The sequence below is a fragment of the Heptranchias perlo genome, chromosome 14, assembly GCF_035084215.1.
Source record: "Heptranchias perlo isolate sHepPer1 chromosome 14, sHepPer1.hap1, whole genome shotgun sequence".
NCBI classification, from domain to species: domain Eukaryota; kingdom Metazoa; phylum Chordata; class Chondrichthyes; order Hexanchiformes; family Hexanchidae; genus Heptranchias; species Heptranchias perlo.
Window position 1 is genome coordinate 40712870 of NC_090338.1, and position 22757 is coordinate 40735626.

General features: G+C 39.7%; 1 protein-coding gene and 1 long non-coding RNA gene across 2 annotated transcripts in view; one reads left to right on the plus strand and one right to left on the minus strand.

Moving 5' to 3' along the window:
- Positions 1-22757, minus strand: part of LOC137332467 (uncharacterized) — a 47096-nt gene that overhangs the window by 7372 nt on the left and 16967 nt on the right. The gene's annotated exons all lie outside the window — the stretch shown is intronic.
- Positions 3124-6044, plus strand: si:ch211-39i2.2 (DNA damage-inducible transcript 4-like protein-like). The gene is made up of 2 exons (XM_067995835.1): positions 3124-3499; positions 4702-6044. Exons 1-2 carry the CDS (start codon positions 3277-3279, stop codon positions 5187-5189), a joined length of 711 nt encoding a protein of 236 aa, XP_067851936.1. The 5' UTR covers positions 3124-3276; the 3' UTR covers positions 5190-6044.

Here is a 22757-nt window from a genome sequence, read left to right on the forward strand (position 1 = left end):
CAGCTTTTTTTTTAGTAATTCCAGTGTTTTGTGCCATCACTAAAGTACCCAGAAGTCTATTCCAGTTGTTGATCACTCTTTGTTAAGAATACATTTCTGACATGAATCCTAAATTTACTTTTTGACAGTTTTTTAATCCTCTTGTCCTATGTCATAACTTGATGAATGCTCTGCATTTACCTTTTCTGCATCATTTATTATTTTACATACGTCTAAGAAGTTCCCTCCAAATCATGTCTTTCCAAGACTGAGAAGCCCAAGTTTTTCCTCATAACTCTGTTCTTTGACTCTAGAGATTAGTATTTTGGCTCTCCTTTCCATTGCATGCAGGGCTTGAATGTATACCTAGTGTCGAGGTGAGCAGTGACTCAGCACAATACTCAAAACATCGTCTGGCTAGGTCACTGTTTAACTTCTGACCTGTACTCTTTCGACTGTACAGTTCAGTATTCTATTTGTAAATGCTGGGCTTTGTATAGTTACAAAAAAACCTGAAAAAAGACATACATTTTCTAAAAGATTGCAAACTGTAAAAGGGGCAAATGATTGCCAAAGCCAAAGTCTTCCAACGCGACTATTATTTTTTGGTTTAATATTGTGGGTTCACTAACAGTTGTTCTGCACCCCGCGATTGCAACTATTTATTTTCTCCCTGGGCTCAATCCAGGGATGCTCGAAAATTTTAAACTGGGAGGCTCGGCGAGCGAATCTGGAAACAAAAATACTGGGGCGCACCGCAAGTCTAATTCTTATAGTTGTTAAAAACATTTTTAGTAAAATTGCGATCGAAAGTGAAATGAATGGCCGATTAACACCGTCCCATAGAAGCTGCTTTCCTAACAGTGCCGTATACTTGGACGTACATGTGATTTGCTTGCAGCTTTTTCTCTTCTTTGTTCCTCCTGCCCAGTCTACAATAGGTTGGATTTAAGAAAGTAATGAAATATGGCAACTGGGTTGCAGTGACGTGATTTTGTTCATCACGCCGGCAGCCAGCCAAGGTTACATTTAAAATGCCGCAACCACTGCAGAAGCAGCCCTGTTGTCACATAACAGACAGACGTATAAAAACATCGCTGGTTTATAAATCCCATAGTGTGGTTAGTGCGTGCACTGCATTATGATGCCTATGGAAACATAGAGAGGTCACTGCATCCGCGGATTTACAATCCATTGTTTACAATAGGTAAAACACGATTTTATACATAAGATTAAGATTCATTTCTATCTCGAATTTCCAAAGGGTATTGTGAGATACTTCCCTGAAAAGAATAGAACTGAGCATGGTATTAAAAGGGGGCTACATCGCAAAAAAAAGCAAGCTACTTCCAAGGTATTCAGAAAATATTAAGGTATGTGGAAAAGGTGAGTTTGCAAGAGCTCATTTTTATTATTAAAACGTTATAGCTGCCGAATTGTTGAAAAAAACCCCAACTGGTGTTAGCCTTGGCTCAGTAGTAATATTCTCACTTGAGTCATCAGCCTCTTTCCAGTCAACTGCAAAGTAATTGAAGAAGTCATCAATAGTCCCATCAAGCGACTGACCAATAAGATGTTCACTGATGCTCAGTTCAAGATTCTGATAGAATCACTCAGCTCCAGACCTCTTCATAGTCTTAATCCAGACATGAACATAAGAACTAAATGCAAAAGAAGTGAGCATAACTTTCCTTGTCCTCAAGGCAGTATTTGACCGAGTATGGCACCAAGTAGCCTTAGTGAAACCGAGGTCAATGAGGATCGCAAAAGGGAAAACACTCTAGTGGCTGGAGTTATACCTCACACACAGGAAGATGGTCGTAGTTGTTGGTAGCCAATCATTGTTGCCAGAGTTTCTCAGGGCAGCGTCCTTGGCTCAACCATCTTCAACTGCTTTATCAATCATCTTTCCTCGGTCATAAGGTTAGCAGTGGGGCTGTTCACTGATGAGGGTGGGTACTCTGCGATGAATGGCTCACTTCCTGACCCACCAATACCACTCCGCCATCTCCAATGCTCGTCAGGGTCTGATGTAATACTTCCATTTGCCACAACAACACTCATGAAGCTCAACACCATCCAAGACAAAGCAATCTTCTTAATTAGAGCATTCCTACCCTAAACCCACTATCTACCATCTGCAGTGTGTACTATCTACCGGTTATAATGCAGCAACTTGCCAAGCTAACTTCAACAGCACTCCATAGCTCTACGGCCTCTACAACAAAGAAGCACAAGGAGAAGGCCCACCAGCATCTTCTCAGGGCAAGTAGGAGCAGGCAATAAATGCAGCTTTGCTAGTATTGTTTACATTCCTAAGAACAAAATAAAAACAAATATTGAGATCCTTGAAATCAAACAGATGGAATTTAAACTTGTCTATCATTCTTTACACTTGTGTTCTTCAGTACATTTACCAATAGACGTGAATTATATAGTACAGAAAAGTTACAGTATAGAAAATGAGTCACTGACAGAGATGGAATAACTGCATTATAACATTCAAGCACCAATGTTGCTCCAACAGTTAGCAACAAACGACCAAAACAATGAAGTTAAAAAACGTTAAAATCTCCAACATGAAAAGTTTAAATGTTTCCTCAGAACTAGATATAATCCCCAATTGTACACTGGACAAATATTAAAAATAACAATGATTTTGATTGTATTATCATCTATATCTTAGTTAAATGATGTTAAAGGCACAATTAATTTTAAAGCTATTAATTTCAGATCTGCTTATTATTCACTAATCAATATCATGCAAATATCAAAAACAAATTGGAGAGCATGAACACACGTAATACAAGAAACCCTAATATTTATGTTATAAAGCTGTTCACTTTGATCCCAATCTTATGAACTACAAAGAAGACTCTGTCCTAATACAAAATTACACTAAAGAGAAAATAAGCTTAAAGCTGATTGGTTTAAAGCAGAAAAAGGGACTAAGGTTTCATCACCCTGCTGCAGTCAAACGGAGGAGCTGGAGAGGCTCCTCCTCCGTATCCAGGGCTCATCGCGGCACATAGTGACTACTCTCCCATTGGCTGCACACTGTATCAATTCTGGCCCGAGAGCCAATGAGTGCGGGGGAGGGGGGGCCTCTTCCCTTTTGACATCAGATCATGTGGCTCCTAACAGCTGATGCAATGTTCGAGTACAAAGCGGCGGCTGCAGCCGGCCTGCCTTCGCACTCGGTACTGTCAGCGAGCTGGGGGAGGAGGAGGAGGAGGAACAGGAACAGGTCGTCGGATCCTGGTCGCGACTCAGTGGGGGACTTAATACTGAGCAGTGATGGTGATGATGTACGTTCAGACTTTCGGGGGCTCGAGTCCTTACAGTACAAGGATGAGTCCTATCGGCGATGAGGGGGATAGTGTGGTCCAGTTGATGAAGAAACTCCTTCACCATAGCTTCGCTGGCGAAGCGGTAACAAGTTCAAAGAAGATAAAACATGGTGAAAGTCCCTTTGAGAGGCACTATAGCATAGAAGATGAAAGCCTCATTCCTGGATCAGGTGAGCTGATAGGGTCGCTGGGTCGTTTTGTTCTTGATGGGACCTATTGCAACAAGTTGATACTAAGTGGTTAAAGCCTTGGTATCTTCGGTAGAATTCATAAAGAACCCCTGAAACAGTCGGTTATTATATAAGCTTTTCCTAAACATGCTAAATTAACAATTGGCGTATTATAATAGATTAACTGTTTTAGTCACTTTCTACAATCCTGAAAACAGAATTCTGGATTTTTTTTCTACTAGTGCCCTTATGTGTTTCGTTTAGAGAAGCTGTTTTCCTTTTTGGAATAACAATTACCGTGAAGTAACGTGCTTTTTTACTTTTTTTCTATAAACATCTTGAATCTGAATTCCGATTCAAACTAATCAGTTACATCACCGCTATTCTAGAATCGAGAATCCAGAATAAAGGCTGTATAGCAATTGCACAATAATAAACGTCAACCGCTTCAGAGGCAATGAAATATACCATTCTAAATGCTGTAAAAAAAAATTGAATTGCAATATTAATGTCAACAGTTTTAGTATTCTGGAGATGGCGATTAATGCTCCATGTACTGTAAGCTAGTCATTTTGACGAGCAACTGTTAAGAGGGAATGAGGAAAGACTACTGTGTAGTTGTTAAATAGATGGTCCATAGCCGAAGGTAACTAAACCGTAAAGTCGAAATTAATTAAATGTACGGTGATACCCAATGGCGTGTATCGTCTTTTTGGAAATGACCATAAATATCATGTGTAATACTGCAGCGTCACTGTTGACTGATAGGGAAAGTTTGTGCTGCAATGCAAACTTTTTTTTAAAAAAAAGTCTTACCTTGGCAAGAAGAAAATGTAATTGGGAGTGTGACATCATGTTGGTAATTGTATAATTCTCGCCCCCTTGTGTATATAGAGATGCCGTGAAGTAATAATTACCCTTTAAAATGAATCTGACCTTTTTTATCTCCATTAGGATATCATTTGAAGATCATCCAAATGTGATCAATATTAGTGGATATGACTTTATTGAAACCAGTTCCACATCACACTTTATTCATTTCAGCTGTAGAGTAAGATTTAGAATATTGAAATCAATTAACTTCCAGTTGAGAAGTTGTTAGAAAAGTAAGATCCATATTTCTACACAGATCATGTTTCCACATGGATTATCTGAAAAAAAAACATTTTGAAGATTTTCATATAAGTTTCCTTTCCTTTCAGATACATATTTCCTGAATCAATCTGGCAGTGACTTTATTTTTCTGGAGGAGTTTTTGGAAGAGGGGACATGCCAGCATCTAGCTAAGCAGATAGAGCACTGCCTGTCCACTTCGAAGAAATCTCAGCTGCACTGCCAGGAGCTCTTGATCCCCCAGTACATGAGCAGGAGAATAGCCCTAGATGTACTTCGAATGGCTGCCAGTGAGCCCTGTGGACTGCGTGGTGCAGTGATCTATGTCAATCTGGAGCATGAGAACACTAATAAAAAGCTGGGCAAAATAGTGTATGACAGCAGTGTCATTCCTACCTTTGAACTGACTCTAGTCTTTAAACAGGATAGCAACACCTGGCCCAGTCTGAGGGATTTCTTCTCCATAGGGGCCTGTTTCTCACATGCATCAAGAAGGGTGCTGAAGCTTAGTCCAGGCTTTAGATTGGTCAAAAGAAAATTATATTCTTCTGTAGGTCCAATTGTTGAAGAATGCTGATCGATTGCTGAACAAGATCTTTGAGGGCAGTTTTGTGGTGACTATTCTGACTTGTGCTCTAAGACTTAATGAGTACTACTAAGCCTGCAACAGAAGTGTTTCTCAAAATATTCTCATGTACCAGTTGCTACAGTTTCTTACAATGAATGTTAATAACTTGAATTTCACTTTTGAAGAATTCATAATATTGCATATACAATGTCTACTTAATGAATTGGATGCTAAAGTGAGCAGTGCAGTAAGCAGAGGGTACACAATAGAATTTCACACTTCTGTAGTTTTCACATTGTGTCCTTCTTTACTGATACCACTGCTAGAAGTAGATATTTTTGGTTATGGATGAGGAAAATTGAAAGCATGTGGTGATGGTACAGTGAGCGCAAAGTGCATGGGGGAGAACCCAGGGAAAGGAAATGGAAGGACATGAAACGTGTGTAAACTTTTCATCGGGATGAGGTGATGAAGAAAGTAATAAGTTGAGGCATCAGATACACTACATTACTAAGATGTTTAGCTGCAAGTGGTTACAAGGTTAAAATGGAGTTTAAAAGTTCTGTGATTTTTGTTTTACTGGTGTTCAGTATTGTTACATGTTTGCACTTTTTTGCACTGTATTTGATTGCACTGTTCAAATGAACTATTTTGTATTTTGTATGGGCATGCTGGACTTGCTCTAAAGTAGTATCTTGCATTTATATGAACAGTGCAAGCTTCCTGTAGTGGATGCAAAGTACTGTCAACTGCTACCTTCATCTACTGCAGTACTGTAATTGAGTTTTTGTTAGTGTAAGAGATTGTCTTGTTGTAAACACATTGGCAATATTGCAAATAAACTTTTTATAAAAATAAACATTATCTCCATGTCTCTCGTTTCACATTATTTATTTAGTGAAAAACTGGTAATTTTATCATAGATTAACCTTTTTCAAGTAAGAACCTTAAAATGGAAAAATATAGAATCCCCTCCCAGTTTTATACATGTTACCACAACATATTGGGAAATTGCAAAAATCCTGCCAACCATCCAGACTATATATGTCCATATCTACATAATAATGAAGACTGGAAGGTATCCAACATAGGTGCATTGTAAAATGAATGGAGCAGGTGGTGATTGTAGGGATATATGTCTCTAAAAACTCTGTCATGAGTGCTTCTGACCACTTATTTTGCAATCTGTTGCAGAACAGACAGAAATTGCTTAAGATACTTACTGTAAGTAATTAAATACTTGAACTTTGGTCCAAACCTTAAAAATGCATTTCAATTGACATTGTTTCTGCCTCAACCACTAACCATGAAGTGAATTCCAGTCTGCCAACTCTGTGCAAAGAAGTTTCTCTTGCCCTCTGTTCTAAATCTCTCTCATTTAATTTTGTATCTCTTGTAGAGCCCTCAACTACTTGAATCAGTCTATGCCATCCTTTCATAATTTTAAACATTTCTATCATGTCGCCCTGTAATCTGCGTCGTTCTAACAAAAAAAGTGATGGGAAGTAAATCTCTTTAGCGAATGTCCCTTCCTTGATATAATTGTAATGTTTGTATCACATAGAGGAAGGGATAATGTAAATCGAAATTCTTACACAGATCAGAATAGATGGAATGGGGAGGAATGGAATAGAACAGAATTTTGATGGCAAATAATAGACAAGAATGGTATGGAAATGATTTGAATAGAATAGAAGAGTAGAATGGGAGAGAATTGAGTAAAATGGAATAGGTGGAATGGTATGTAATGGAATAAATTAAATTGATAGAATAGAACACAATGAAGCAAGACCAGTTTGGCTTGTGAAAGCATTAGAAAAAGAGAAAACACTACATTTTTAAATTACATAATATGGTGATCTATAAAGATGGGCTGAAGAATGCCAAGAAACCGATAAGGGCTGCAAAGAGCGATCTCAAGTCAAACCAAGTTGGAAACAGAAAGCAGAATATTAAAGCATTCTTCAAATATGTCAGGAGTAAACAAAGGGTGAAAAGAAGGGTTAGCCTACTAAACAATGACTGGGGGAGTCTTGTCCAAAAAGAGAGAGATTGCTGAAGTACTTAACCCTTATTGTTGAACAGTATTCACAAAAGAAATTGGTGTCAATTTTTGTCTGATTACACCCATGAAGTGCTTTGGGACATTAAAGGTGCTATATAAATGCAAGTTGTTGTTGGTGTTGAGAAATGCTAGAATTGGGGGTACATTTTAAAGGTTGAAAATTTTTGAAATCACAAGAGAGGAGATACTGAGGAGGATGTTGAAGTTCAAGGTAGATGCTGGCTTTGTCAACTTTCATCCAGGGTTCTGAAGCAATTGGCTCAACTGATTGCAAGTCCTCTTGCAGATATTTTTCAGAGTTCACTGGACACAGACTAAATCCCAGAGGATTGGAAAATAGAAAATGTGACTCGCATCTTCAACAATGAGATAAGGGATGAACCATCACAGTAGACCTTCAAGTCTTATTTCCACTGTTGGAAAAATGATTGAAATTATTATGAGGGATAACATAAGGAAGCATTTTGAGGGGCATAAGCTAATCCTAGACAGCATGGTTTTAGGAGTGGGAGGTCATGCTTGACTAATTAATTGGATTTCTTTGAGGAGATGACAGACCTAGTAGATAGGGGAGAGACAGTGGATGTTATCTACTTGAATTTATGAAGTCATTTGACACTGTTCGAAATAATAAACCACTACATAACGTCCAAGCCCATGGAATAGATGGGAATGTATTAAAATGAATTAGCAAATGGTTGCTTGGTAGACAACAATGAGTAGTAGTACATGGGCAGTTATCTGGTTGGCATCCAGTTACTAGTAGAGTGCCACAAGGTTCAGTGTTGGAACTGTTGTTGTTTCTAATTTTTATAAATTATTTGGAGGAAGGAATTATGTCTAAAGTGCCCAAATTTGCATATGATTCCAAATTGGGAGCAGTGGCAAATGATGAATATGAATTCACACAAATTCAAAAGGACTCAAAGTAGATAATCAAGGGGCAAAGGGGAGGGAGGAACTAAAAACAATCACTATCACTAGAGAAAAAGTACTAGGTAAACTAATGGGTCTAAAGGCTGACAAGTCCCCTGGACCTGATGGCTTGCATTCGAGGGTCTTGAAGGAAGTGGCTACAGAGATATTGGATGCATTGGTTGTAATCTTCCAGAATTCACTAGATTCTGGGAAGGTTCCAGTGGATTGGAAAACTGCAAACGTAACACCTCTATTCAAGAAGGGAGTGAGACATAAAGCCAGTAACTATAGACCAGTTAGCCTAACATCTGTCATTGGGAAAATGCTAGAATCCATTATTAAGGAAGTAGTAGCAGGGCATTTGGAGACTCATAATACAATCAAGGAGAGTCAACATGGTTTTATGAAGGGGAAATCGTGTCTGACAAATTTATTAGAGTTCTTTGAGGAAGTAACGGGCAGGGCGGATAAAGGGGAACCAATGGATGCAGTATATTTGGATTTCTAAAAGGCATTCGATAAGGTGCCACATAAAAGGTTACTGCACAAGAGCTCATGGTGTTAGGAGTCATATACTGGCATTAAAGGATTGGCTAACTAACAGAGAACAAAGAGTTGGGATAAAAGGGTCATCTTCAAAATGGCAATCTGTAACTAGTGGGGTGCTGCAGGGATCAGTGCTGGGGCCTCAACTATTTACAATATATATCAATGACTTGGATGAAGGAACAGAGTGTATTGTGGCCAAATTTGCTGATGATACAAAGATAGGTGGAAAAGCAAGTTGCAATGAGGACACAAAGGGATATTGACAGGTTAAGCGACTGGGCAAAAATTTGGCAGATGGAATATAATGTGGGAAAATGTGAAGTCATCCACTTCGGGAGGAAAAATAAAAAAGCAAAATATTATTTGAATGGAGAAATACTACAAAATGCTGCGGTACAGAGGGATCTGGGTGTCCTCGTACATGAAACACAAAAAGTCAACATACAGTTGTAACAGGTAATGTGGAAGGCAAATGGAATATTGGCCTTTATTTCTAGGGGGATGGAGTATAAAAGCAGGGAAGTCATGCTACAACTGTACTGGGTACTGGTGAGGCCACACCTGGAGTATTGCGTACGGTTCTGGTGCCCTTATTTAAGGAAGGATATACTTGCATTGGAGGCAGTTCAGAGAAGGTTCACTAGGTTGATTCCGGGTATGGAAGGGTTGTCTTATGAGGGAAGATTGAACAGGTTGGGTCTATACTCATTGGAGTTTAGAAGAATGAGAGGAGATCTTATTGAAACATATAAGATTCTGAGGGGACTCGACAGGGTAGATGCTGAGAGGATGTTACCCCTCATGGGGGAATCTAAAATTAGGGGGCATAGTCTCAGAATGTGGGGTCGCCTGTTTAAGATGGAAATTAGGAGGAATTTCTTCTCCCAGAGGGTTGTGAATCTTTGGAATTCCTTACCAAAAAGCTATGGAGGCTGAGTCATTGAATACATTCAAGGTTGAGTTAGACAAATTTTTGATCAGCAAGGGAGTCAAAGGATATGGGGAAAAGGTGGGGAAGTGGAGTTGAGGTAAAAATCAGATCAGCCATGATCTCATTAAATGGCGGAGCAGGCTCGAAGGGCCAAATGGCCTACTCCTGCTCCTATGTCTTATGGACTTATATCTGACAATCCTGATCAGTGGATGGAGAAATGGCAGATGCAATTTAATACAGGGAAATGTAAAATGAGATTTTTCAGAGGGAAGGTTGATATGGATTATGTGCTTAATGGGAATGTATTTGAGGTATCAATGTGCTTTCTCCCAACATTCCAACACTATTTACTCAGGCTTACTTTTTCACTACCATGATCAAACCCAGTTATATTAACCCGGGCAGGTGAGATAACACCCCGCTGATATCAATAGGCCATATTTTTACTTCCACAGGTACAGCAATGGTTCACAGGTTATTGAGATTGCTTCCATACTATCTTGCAGTTGGACCATATCAGCATGAAAGCTGAGAAAAAAAAGGCAAAACTTCATCCCTATTTAACACCAGTATCTTTCAATCAGAAAGTTTTTTGTCTGATGACGCTCCTGTGAAGTGCCTTGGGATGCTTTACTACATTAAAGGTCCTATATAAATGCAAGTTGTTGTTTAAACTACTATCTTTAGGCTGGAATGAATCTGAACTGAATTAGTTGAAAGTTTTCTTTATAACTGCAGGCTATCCAAACCACTTCCCACTACAACTTAGTAGGCACACCCAGCATGCTGAGCCTTCACCCAGATCTAGATGTATATCATCCTAATAGTATTTTGTTTAAACCTAGTCAAGAAAATTGGTACAATATATTGACAAATTTTACTACTGAATAGCACCTTTAATTTTATTATGTTGTGTAATGATTGCTGCAGTTTTAACAATTACCTTTGCACTGGAATCAGCATTTAAAAAAAATCTTTTCAATAAGGCTTGCTTTGAGAGGTTGAATGGCCAATGGCAAACATTTGCACACATTACATCATCCTGGCTGACTGCTTGGAGAACAAACAAAACAAACCCCCGAAGGAGGTGATTCGGTGGGTCTTGCCATCAAGTGCACACTTTGGTGCCTGTTCTCTGGGTTTCTGTGAGTGCGTCACTCATATTAAGGCTAAGGCATCTTCTCTGATAAAACTGAATAATGTAAAAGAATACCTTTTTAAACACAATCGTGTTACATTTAGATAATTCATCAATACAGTATAAATGGTTATCAAAATATTTTTGCAAGCCAATAAATGTCTACTAGCTGAGTTAAAAACAAAAGATTTATTACATTTTCAAGTTTTACTTCTAGAATCTAGAAAACAACTTTAAAATATCAGGCTTCTTCTGCATTTGTTTTTAAACAGACACTTTGAAATCTGCCTGTCTTTGATTACTGAGCAGTCACAGTTCATAACAAAGCCACTTTCAGGATAATAGTGAATTACAAATCATTCAAGTGTAAAATGATTGATTAAGAGAACACAACTGCATAATTTTTTAAAATTAAAATTCATAATAAATTGTTCTGCAAATATAAACAAGCATAAATATCTCCAACTTATATTTGAATATATTAAGATGAACGAGGCTTTTTATTCAGATATGATTCATGCTGTTGCTTTATGATTGTGATGGCCTATTCAGCAAAGGCCATGGATCCAGCAAAAAAAACAGTGCTGAAGTGTTTTTTTCTTCCCACATATTGAACAAACCATGCCTAAAATAATCCTCTAAGGAACAAGTGTTTGGAAGCTGTCATGCTGATTGGTCCAATGAAAACACATCAGATCTCGTAGGTCTGACAGGCATTACAATGCTGAACAAAGCTGAAAGCAGGATAAATCTTCACCTAATCTGTATTCAGCTTCTCTTTTCACAGACTGGGGAAATATGTAGTAAACAATCCCACAAGCCACTAGGGCTCAACCAGCTGATCAGAGGCTTGATGAACACTTTCAGAAAAAAATAGTGCATGTGCTTCTAAAGTACTTTTTCATCTGCTTAATTTTAAAGGACAAGAGACAGTAACAAACATGTTGATGTATTAATGATTTATTTCACAGCACAGTCTTACCGATCGAGTTAATCCCCCAACTGTTTGGGCAACTGTTTCTGTAAGTATACTGAGTCTTCTGCGAATATAAACCTGCATCTTTATTTTCTGCCACATACAATTAGCATAGTCCAGATCTAACAATTAACCCAGATCACAGTGAACTGTTCACTGGACAAATGCAAAGGGTGCCCACTAATCAGAAGTTAAACGCACATTGGCTGAAATACCGGCACATTTGCCATAACCCATATAATAATATAAAATTGAATTCACTCAAGATCGATGCAGCTTTATGTTAACTGATTCCCGATCAAATGGCATTTGCCCTTTCCTACAGTTTGACAGGCACCCATCTTCCATTTTGTACCTAACAAAGTTGCAGCTTCCATTTTAAATTTGAACCAAAGTACACAAAAGGCAGAAATTATTATTTATGATACAGAGTTTCATAGACTGTACCAAAATTGCTGAAACTCCTAAAAGTAAATTATTTGCTTGTAATCACATGTCCACAACAATGCAAATGTCAGATACAGTAAGGGAGTTTTCAACATGGACTTGTATCATAACTACAAAGCAATGATAATTTCCAATTTACGAATTTGGTAGACACATTTTGCACTTTCAAAAGTATCAGCATAAATCTAGCACTCTTAAGATGTCAGGATAACTGAGGTTGTACTGTAAAGTATAACTACGTGTTTCTTTAACATTTAGACCAATGGCTAGCTGCAGTGATTACAAGCCTGTAATCTATTCAAGAAATTGATGTCATGAACTATGACAGCAAATTGAAGGGTTTTTAATCATCATCTAAACTCCAAAATTAGATTACAATCCTGAAAATATTCTCTGTCTCTGGTAATATTTACAAGAGCCGCTCAGTTACCCAACCCTCAGAGGCCTAGACATCTCACCTTATCAGCCTTCTTAACTAGAACCTTGCACACCAATGAGCAATCAGCCAGGATCTGGGTGACGTTAAAGGGAGCCTCAGACACCCGAGCTTTTAATCTGGAGATGCCGGTGATGGACTGGGGTTGACAATTGTAAACAATTTTACAACACCAAGTTATAGTCCAACGATTTTTATTTGAAATCTACAAGCTTTCGGAGACTTCCTCCTTCCTCAGGTAAATGTCCTCTCGAGCTTTTAGAACATAAGAACATAAGAACATAAGAAATTGGAGCAGGAGTAGGCCAATCGGCCCCTCGAGCCTGCTCCGCCATTCAATAAGATCATGGCTGATCTGATCCCAACCACAAATCTAAAGAACACAAGAAGTCAGAGCAGGACCCGGCCACATAGCCCCTGGGCCCTCTCCGCCACCCACAGGGCATTGACCGATCCGAACTCAGCTTCATGTCCAATTTCCTGCCCGCTCCCCATAACCCCTAATTCCCTTTACTTCTAGGAAACTGTCTATTTCTGTTTTAAATTTATCTAATGATGTAGCTTCCACAGCTTCCTGGGGCAGCAAATTCCACAGACCTACCACCCTCTGAGTGAAGAAGTTTCTCCTCATCTCAGTTTTGAAAGAGCAGCCCCTTATTCTAAGATTATGCCCCCTAGTTCTAGTTTCACCCATCTTTGGGAACATCCTTACTGCATCCACCCGATCAAGACCCTTCACAATCTTATATGTTTCAATAAGATCGCCTCTCATTCTTCTGAACTCCAATGAGTAGAGTCCCAATCTACTCAACCTCTCCTCATATGTCCGCCCCCTCATCCCCGGGATTAACCGAGTGAACCTTCTTTGTACTGCCTCGAGAGCAAGTATGTCTTTTCTTAAGTATGGAGACCAAAACTGTATGCAGTATTCCAGGTGCGGTCTCACCAATACCTTATATAACTGCAGCAATACCTCCTTGTTTTTATATTCTATCCCCCTAGCAATAAAAGCCAACATTCCATTGGCTTTCTTGATCACCTGCTGCACCTGCATACCAACTTTTTGATTTTCTTGCACTAGGACCCCCAGATCCCTTTGTACTGCAGTACTTTCCAGTCTCTCGCCATTAAGAAAATAACTTGCTCTCTGATTTTTCCTGCCAAAGTGCATAACCTCACATTTTCCAATATTATATTGCATCTGCCAAATCTCCGCCCACTCACCCAGCCTGTCTATATCCCCTTGCAGGTTTTTTATGTCCTCCTCACTCTCTACTTTCCCTCCCATCTTTGTATCATCTGCAAATTTTGATATGTTGCACTCGGTCCCCTCCTCCAAATCGTTAATATAGATTGTAAAGAGTTGGGGACCCAGCACCGACCCCTGTGGAACACCACTGGTTACTGGTTGCCAGTCTGAAAATGAACCATTTATCCCAACTCTCTGCTTCCTGTTTGATAACCAATCCTCCACCCATGCCAGAATATTACCCCCAATCCCGTGATTTTTTATCTTAAGTAATAATCTTTTATGTGGCACCTTGTCGAATGCCTTCTGGAAGTCTAAATACACTACGTCCACTGGTTCCCCTTTATCCACCCTATACGTTATATCCTCGAAGAACTCAAGCAAATTTGTCAGACATGACTTCCCCTTCATAAAGCCATGCTGACTTTGTCCTATTAAATTATGCTTATCTAAATGTTCCGTTACTGTCTCCTTAATAATAGACTCCAAAATTTTACCCACCACAGATGTTAAGCTAACTGGCCTATAATTTCCAGCCTTCTGCCTACTACCCTTTTTAAATAACGGTGTTACATTAGCAGTTTTCCAATCTGCCGGGACCTCTCCTGAGTCCAGGGAATTTTGGAAAACTATCACCAAAGCATCCACAATCCCTACTGCCACTTCCCTCAAGACCCTAGGATGGAAGCCATCAGGTCCAGGGGATTTATCCGCCTTGAGTCCCATTATTTTACTGAGTACCATCTCTTGAGTGATTTTAATCGTATTTAGCTCCTCCCCCCCGAGAGTCCCCTGTTTGTCCAGTGTTGGGATATTCTTAGTGTCCTCTACTGTAAAGACTGAAACAAAATATTTGTTCAGCATTTTTGCCATCTCCATGTTTCCCACCATTAATTTCCCGGTCTCATCCTCTAAGGGACCTATGTTTGCCTTAGCCACCCTTTTTCTTTTTATATAACTATAGAAACTCTTGCTATCTGTTTTTATATTTTTTGCTAATTTCTTTTCATAATCTAACTTCCCTTTCTTAATCAATCCTTTAGTTACTTTTTGCTGTCTTTTGAAGAATTCCCAATCTTCTATCCTCCCACTAAGTTTGGCTACCTTATATGTCCTTGTTTTTAGTCGGATACTATCCTTGATTTCTTTACTTAGCCACGGGTGGCTGTCATTTCTTTTACACCCTTTTTTCCTCAGTGGAATATATTTATTTTGAAAGTTGTAAAATAACTCCCTAAATGAACACCACTGCTCATGTACCGTCTTACCCTTTAATCTATTTTCCCAGTCCACTTTAATCAATTCCGCTCTCATACCATCATAGTCTCCTTTATTCAAGCTCAGTACGCTTGTTTGAGAATCAACCTTCTCACCCTCTAATTGGATATGGAATTCAACCATGTTGTGGTCGCTCGTTCCAAGGGGATCCTTAACTAGGACATTATTCATTAATCCTGACTCATTACACAGGACCAGGTCCAAGGTTGCCTGCCCCCTTGTAGGATCAGTTACATACTGCTCAAGAAATCCATCCCTGATGCACTCAATGAACTCGTCCTCAAGGCTGCTCTGCCCAATTTGATTTGTCCAGTTAATATGATAATTAAAATCCCCCATAATTATGGCTGTTCCCTTATTACATGCCCCGACTATCTCCTGATTAATACTTCTTCCAGCAGAGTTGCAACTATTAGGAGGCCTATATACTACGCCCACTAATGTTTTTTTCCCCTTATTATTCCTTATCTTCACCCAAACTGTTTCATTATCTTGATGCTTTGTCCCAATATCATTTCTCTGTATTACAGTGATTCCTTCCTTTATTAACATAGCCACCCCACCTCCCCTTCCTTCCTGCCTGTCCTTCCTGATTGTTAAATACCCTGGCATATTTAATTCCCAGTCGTTGTCACCCTGCAGCCATGTTTCTGTAATGGCCACAAGATCATACCCATACGTAGTTATTTGTGCCGTTAACTCGTCCATTTTATTACGAATGCTACGTGCATTCAGATAAAGAACTTTCAAATCTGTTTTGTGACGCTTAGTTCCTGCTTTTTCCTTTTTTAACACTTTACCTAATACTCCATACCTTCTGTCCCTTCCTGTTACGCTTTCCTCTCTCTCCCTGCTCAGGTTCCCAACCCCCTGCCACTTTAGTTTATTGTACTGTTTTTGCAGTGGTAGTGAAAGAAGGTTGCTGTAAATTGTGAGTTAGAAGAGGTATCCAAGTCTGAGCACTGGGGTCTCTGTCCTGCTCGGTCCCAACTCCTGACTGAAGCCCAGACCCATCTTCCCTGCTCCTACTGGACTTTGTGAGGAAACATATTTATTAGTTTCTTAGCTCTTTGTTTTACGCCTCAAGGATTGATTCTGTATCTATTCCAGAATGAGAAGTTATGGGAATAGCAGAGTCCAGGTAGGGATCAGATGGCCAAGATATCCATTTATGTTAAAGCTTCAAAGTTATGGCAATTTCAAAATTACATACGCACTTCCATAGTCAAGGTGTCTGGATATCAGGTTTTACAGTATATATACTGACTGAATAATGGAGGAGGCTTTATTCTATTTAATTCTTGTATTGACAGCAGCTGTCAATGTGCACACTGACTGCCAGTGTGTTCCATCTTCTTGTCGTGAGATGATGCTCATTTATGGAATTAATAGTTTGTAATGCTTATTTACTGCAGGTTTATAGAGAAAAAATCTGCAACTAAATTGCAGATAGTAGTAGACACAACATGCCAATTAAATAATATTGATAAAGAAACTGTAACCACCAGATAGAACAGCAGACAATTTCCAGTCCTGTAGCTATTCTGAGCAGAAATTCTTCTGAGACAAAGACATTGTTCAGTACGCAGATTTCTTCATCATGTGGGAGTTTCTTTAAAAAAGCAGAATCCTAAGTTGTTTTGGTTCATAATCACCTTTTTCCTGACTGATTATCATTTGCCCTTCCCCAATAAACCTCACACAAATTCAAGAATTAGAAAAGTATAAGAAATATACAAAGTAAAAACAAAATAAGTCCCTTTTTATATTTTCCTGTTTCCTTCTTTTACCACCGATTTCACCTCCCCATCTCCCTTGAAGTTGGTGTCACTTGTTGGAGTAATTGTACAGGAGCCATCATCCTATGCTAGCTTGTTACAATTGGTAATTCTGCATGTATGAACATGGACAGTGAATTTTGGCAAGTTATTCAACTGTGAAGGGCATTACAAATTTGAGCCAAATTCTGTTCTTGCCTGATGTGCACTTTCCAGCAGGGGATATCGGATAGTAATGAGGAGCTTTTCTGATTTTTCTCCTTCTTTTGCCAGGGATACTTAGGCCATTTGTAGCACTCCAACTGTTGTCCCATGCAAAATCAGCTAACTCGACGCAGACCAAGAACTGAAACCGTGGCCATATTGTCTGCATGACCTCACTACACACTGTTGTTAAAAATTAAGCCATCTGGCCAGTTCCCAAGTACTACCCATGGCTAAGAGGGCAGGTATGGGACTGTTTCCACCAGTGATATAAATTAAAAAATGGGATATGCACAAGAGAAGTCACCTGTGATTAGTGCCTAGCCTTCATTCGGGGCCTCATATGATGGCAAGACTAAAATTGGGAATTCAGCAAATATGAGATCATGGGTATTTGTTTGTGTCACATTGCTTCATGGCATAGCCTAATGTGCTGTCCTATCACAGTTGGTGTTTTTAGAAATTCCATTGCATTCTCCAAGTTGCAGTTGTTTAATTGTAATGAGAGATTTCAACATTGTAAAAAGAGTCTGGTTATCTTTGGAACTTTGGATTGTATTTACTGACAAACACAAGAAATAATTCAAAGTTTTTGTTTTCACTTTTACTCACAGCAGAAAATTTAAAAAATAGCAAGTAATGTAGACAACCAGTAAAGCAGCAAAGTAGGATTGTATTTTTATCAAGGTCCAAAGTCTGAAACTACCTGAACTTGAGTGAATTGAGGAGCTTGGGCCAGAATTAAATTTGAAGCATATGGGCTGCATCATGATATAAAATATATTTCTGTGATATATTTTCGGATGAATTTTAGCTAAGCTAGATTTTTAAAACTGAAGCCACGGTTACTGCTTCTGATAAGATTGTCTTTGTCCCTTTGCCTTGACAGCCTGTGGATAGAGCAAATATTCAGTTCTGTTGTGATACATTACATGCTAAAGGCGCAGAAATTCTGTGATTTGATGACATGCAATGGCTTGTTGATGCATAACATTTCACAAAATGAGTGTTGCATGCCAAACATAATAAGCAACTGACTAGAGAATTTGTTTTCATGTTCAATCCACCTGATTGATAGTAATACTTAATATTGATTACTAGGCCATTGAGAAAGAGCTCGGGTTCAATAGATTGAAAAACAAGATCTCTATGGTGGCAATCTATGATTTTTACCTGTGCCACATACTGAACAGGTTAAGAAGAGGAAGATTAAGATGGGCAATGTGTGGCTGCAGCGCTGGTGCAGCAGGGAAGGGTTCACATCCTTGGGGCATTGGAGCGAGTTCTACAACAAGGGAAGGCTATACCAAAAGGACTGCCATCGCCTGAACCGAAACGGTACCAGTATCCTTGTGGACAGGGTAAATAGAGCAGCCGGGGAGGATCTAAACTAATATGGCAGGATGGTGGGACTAAAGAGTTCGAGCGGGATTAATAAAGCTATTGTAATAAAAGCAGAAGACTGAAATAAATACTGAGAACATCAGAGGAAAAAGGAAAAGAAAGAGACTGAGGTAATGCGAGATAAAAACACTATCTGGACTCCTAAGAGGCACCCTGTCACATTACTGAGGCTGAGCAGTGCATGTATCCTCGATTGCCTAAGAATTAACAAATCATGGCTATTCCATGGATAACATGCATTGACAGTCATAATAAGGTGATACCATCATTCACTATCTGGATATTCAGGAATGAAATCTCTTCCTGTTGATGAGGTTGATAGGGCTTTCAGATGGGGTCTTGATATCCACTTGCATTGCATCAGTGAAACCCTGTATTTGTGGCAATCGAATCACTCAGAAGTTGATAGCTCTCTCTCTCTACTTTACAGGGTCCACGTGGAACTGAATGAACTCAGAGGTGTGCCTGAACAAGGCATCTGTTACCTGTCGAATGCAGTGATGCATGGCTGGCTGACTAATGTCACCAGAGGCAAACTGGAAGCATACAGATGCATAAAAATTAAATGCTGTTGTCACCTCAAAGCCACAGACAAAGTAGTGCCCTGGTGGATAGAGGCTGCAAGTCAGTTTCCAACAGCTAGCATATTTCTGTCAGAGTATCATGGGAAAAGTACAGCCTTGTCACACATTCCATGTTGACAAAAATCCAGATAGGACTTGTGGTCTGTAGACTCTATAGCATCGATACCAGTGGGTCGAGTGTTGCCTGAATACATAATACCACACTTTCCTGGCTTCCATCCTTCCTTCCTGGACGTCCTCATCATCCTTCTCAAAAGCACAGGAACAATAGAATCCCCAGTAGGAAATCCATCATTTCACTCTGCAGAGGTCCCCTCAAATTCTCTGGAAGTTTCACAAAATACCTTTAAATGCTTAGGACCAAAAAGGAGATCTACTCATGAAGGCAGAGGGCATGACCAAGGTACTAAATGAGTACTTTGCATCTGTCTTTACCAAGGAAGAAGATGCTGCCAGAGTCTCAGTAAAGGAAAATGTAGTTGAGATACTGGATGGGCTAAAAATTGAGAAAGGAGGTACTAGAAAGGCTGGCTGTACTTAAAGTAGATAAGTCACCCGGTCCGGATGGGATGCATCCTAAGTTGCTGAGGGAAGTAAGGGTGGAAATTGCAGAGGTACTGATCATAATCTTCCAAACATCCTTAGATACGGGGGTGGTGCCAGAGGACTGGAGAACTGCAAATGTTACATCCTTGTTCAAAAAAGGGTGTAAGGATAAACCCAGCAACTATAGGCCAGTCAATTTAACCTCGGTGGTAGGGAAAGTTTTAGAAAAGATAATCCAGGACAGAATTAGCAGTCACTTGGACAAGTGTGGATTGATTAGGGAAAGCCAGCTCGGATTTGTTAAAGGCAAATTGTGTTTAACCAACTTGATAGAGTTTTTTGATGAGGTAACAGAGAAGGTAGATGAGGGCAATGCAGTTGATGTGGTGTATATGGACTTTCAAAGGTGTTTGATAAAGTGCATCATAATAGGCTTGTCATCAAGATTGAAGCCCATGGCATAAAGGGGGCAGTAGCAACGTGGATACAGAATTGGCTAAATGACAGGAAACAGAGAGTAGTGGGGAACAGTTGTTTTTCAGACTGGAAGGTGTACAGTGGTATTCCCCAGGGGTCGCTACTAGGACCACTGCTTTTCTTGATATATATTAACGACTTGGACTTGGGTGTACAGGGCACAATTTCCAAATTTGCAGATGACACAAAACTTGGAAGGGTAGTGAACAGTGAGGAGGATAGTGATAAACTTCAAGAGGATATAGACAGGCTGGTGGCATGGGTGGACAGGTGGCAGATGAAATTTAACACAGAAAAATGTGAGGTGATATATTTCAGTAGGAAGAATGAGGAGAGGCAATGTAAACTAAAGGGCAAAATTCTAAAAGGGGAACAGGAACAGAGATCTGGGGGTATATGTACACAAATCATTGAAGGTAGCAGGGCAGGTTGAGAAAGCATTTAAAAAAGCATACGGGATCCTGGGCTTTATAAATAGAGGCAGAGAATACAAAAGCAAGGAAGTCATGATGAACCTTTATAAAACACTGGTTCGGCCACAACTGGAGTATTGTGTCCAGTTCTGGGCATCGCACTTTAGGAAAGATGTGACGGCCTTAGAGGGTGCAGATGAGATTTACCAGAATGATTTCAGGGATGAGGGATTTTAGTTACATGGATAGACTGGAGAAGCTGGGTTGTTCTCCTTGAAACAGAGAAGGTTGAGAGAAGATTTGATAGAGATATCCAAAATCATGAAGGGTCTAAACAGATTAGATAGAGAGAAACTGTTTGCATTGGCGGAAGGGTCAAGAACCAGAGGTCATAGATTTAAGGTGGTTGGCAAAAGAACCATGGGTGACATGAGGAAAACCTTTTTTTTTTAACGCAGCTAGTGATTAGGATCTGGAATGCACTGCCAGAGGGGGTGGTGGAGGCAGATTCAATCATGGCCTTCAAAAGGGAACTGGATAAGTACTCGAAAGGAAAAAAATTGCAGGGCTACGGGGATAGGGCAGGGGTGTGGGACTAGCTGGATTGCTCTTGCATAGAGTTGGCACGGACTCGATGGGCCATATGGCCTCCTTCCATGCTGTAACCTTTCTGTGATTCTAAGATATTTCAACTTCTAAGTATTGGAAGTGACTCCCATCCAAGACAGTGTTAGAGAATCACTCTCCTGAAGGACCTTGCACCATAGCAATTTTTTCCCCACCTGTGCAGTACAAGCTCAGCTCCGCCACTTTTACACCACAACCTGACAATGAAGTTCAAATGAAATGATCCTAGTTAGTGCTTTTGTGGTGTGTACTGCGACTGATAAGAGCCATAAAGCAGTGACATTTCTAATACTTTGAAGTAGTTTTGTTGTACAGCAGCATAAGGTCTGATTATTTTTTTTAAAAAACATCACAATCAGTTGTTCTTATTGTACTTATCTTGATTATGGTTATAAAAGCCTCAATTTTGCTAGAAAACAGAGATCATACTGAAATCACGATGCCTCAGACTTGATGCAGTTTCCCATAGCTTTGTATCTCTAGCTGCCCACGTTCATTTTATGTATTGGGCGGTATTCATTTGCCGAAGAGTTGTACTCATAACCTCTTAGTTGTGAGATAGTATCAATCTTGTTTCTCTGATTTACTTTATTTTTTCCAGTTTTTCTGTTGGGAAATAGGACAAATGTTCCGCATGAAGATTGAAAGCTGCCTGATCAGAAAATCACTGGATGTGCTACCATGATAACCAGACTTTCTATGAATCCGAAAATAACAGTAGAGCTCTATTTGTTACAGAGATAGCTGCGATCTGGGAATGAGGAGGGACGAGAGAGCATTTTAAAAAGACTTTAGTTATATCCCCAACCAACAACTGCACTGAGCTCAAGTAATGTGGGGCAATATACAAAAATGTTCGACTTGAATCCATAATCGAATGGCAAGGGAGTTGCACTATTCCCTGAAGTTGCTGCTTCAAAAGAGGCTGGAACAGGAGAGCCGAGAAGCATGATTGTTATTGAAGAAATAAGTACTAGACACAAGAGGAGCAGCAGAAGCAGCAGATTGATTGGGATTCTTTAAGAAACAAGGGAGCACCTTGGCATCTAACCAATTTGAGGGAAGGAGTCACCACTCTCGTGACCTCCCCTTAAGGTGTTAAAAGCTTTCATTCAACAGTTCAGCTAGCTTGTTGTTGGGACAGAAATGATACATATTGCAACTGGCCCATCTGTGAAATCAGATGTGGCAGAGCTAAGACAGTAGTCCTAAGTGCCTGCATTAGACTGTACTCATTTGCTTATCTGTCCATAGAATCAGAATGTTTTAATGGAGCAAAAATTATTGACCTAAAAGCCTCTTTTGCAACAGTCCCTGTTATCATGATTAGTTGATCAGGGGAGTGGGATTAATTGATAGTTCTTTCAGAGAGCCGGCACAGGCACGATGGGCCGAATGGGCTCCTTCTGTGCTGTACGATTGATCACTGTATCCCTTAAAGAAATGCTGCCGTGATCTGCAAGAAGCTGATGATCATATGAATACAAGATTCAAGAACTACTTTATGCCAATAAGCCACTCCATGAGTAACATGAGGAAGTACGATTCTGGGTT

Bases quoted from the DNA above. Each gene is read 5' to 3' on its own strand.
- si:ch211-39i2.2 (XM_067995835.1), top strand. From the start codon at position 3,277: ATGGTGATGATGTACGTTCAGACTTTCGGGGGCTCGAGTCCTTACAGT. The intron at 3,500-4,701 runs GTGAGCTGATAG...CTTTCCTTTCAG, and splicing joins AAGCCTCATTCCTGGATCAG to ATACATATTTCCTGAATCAA.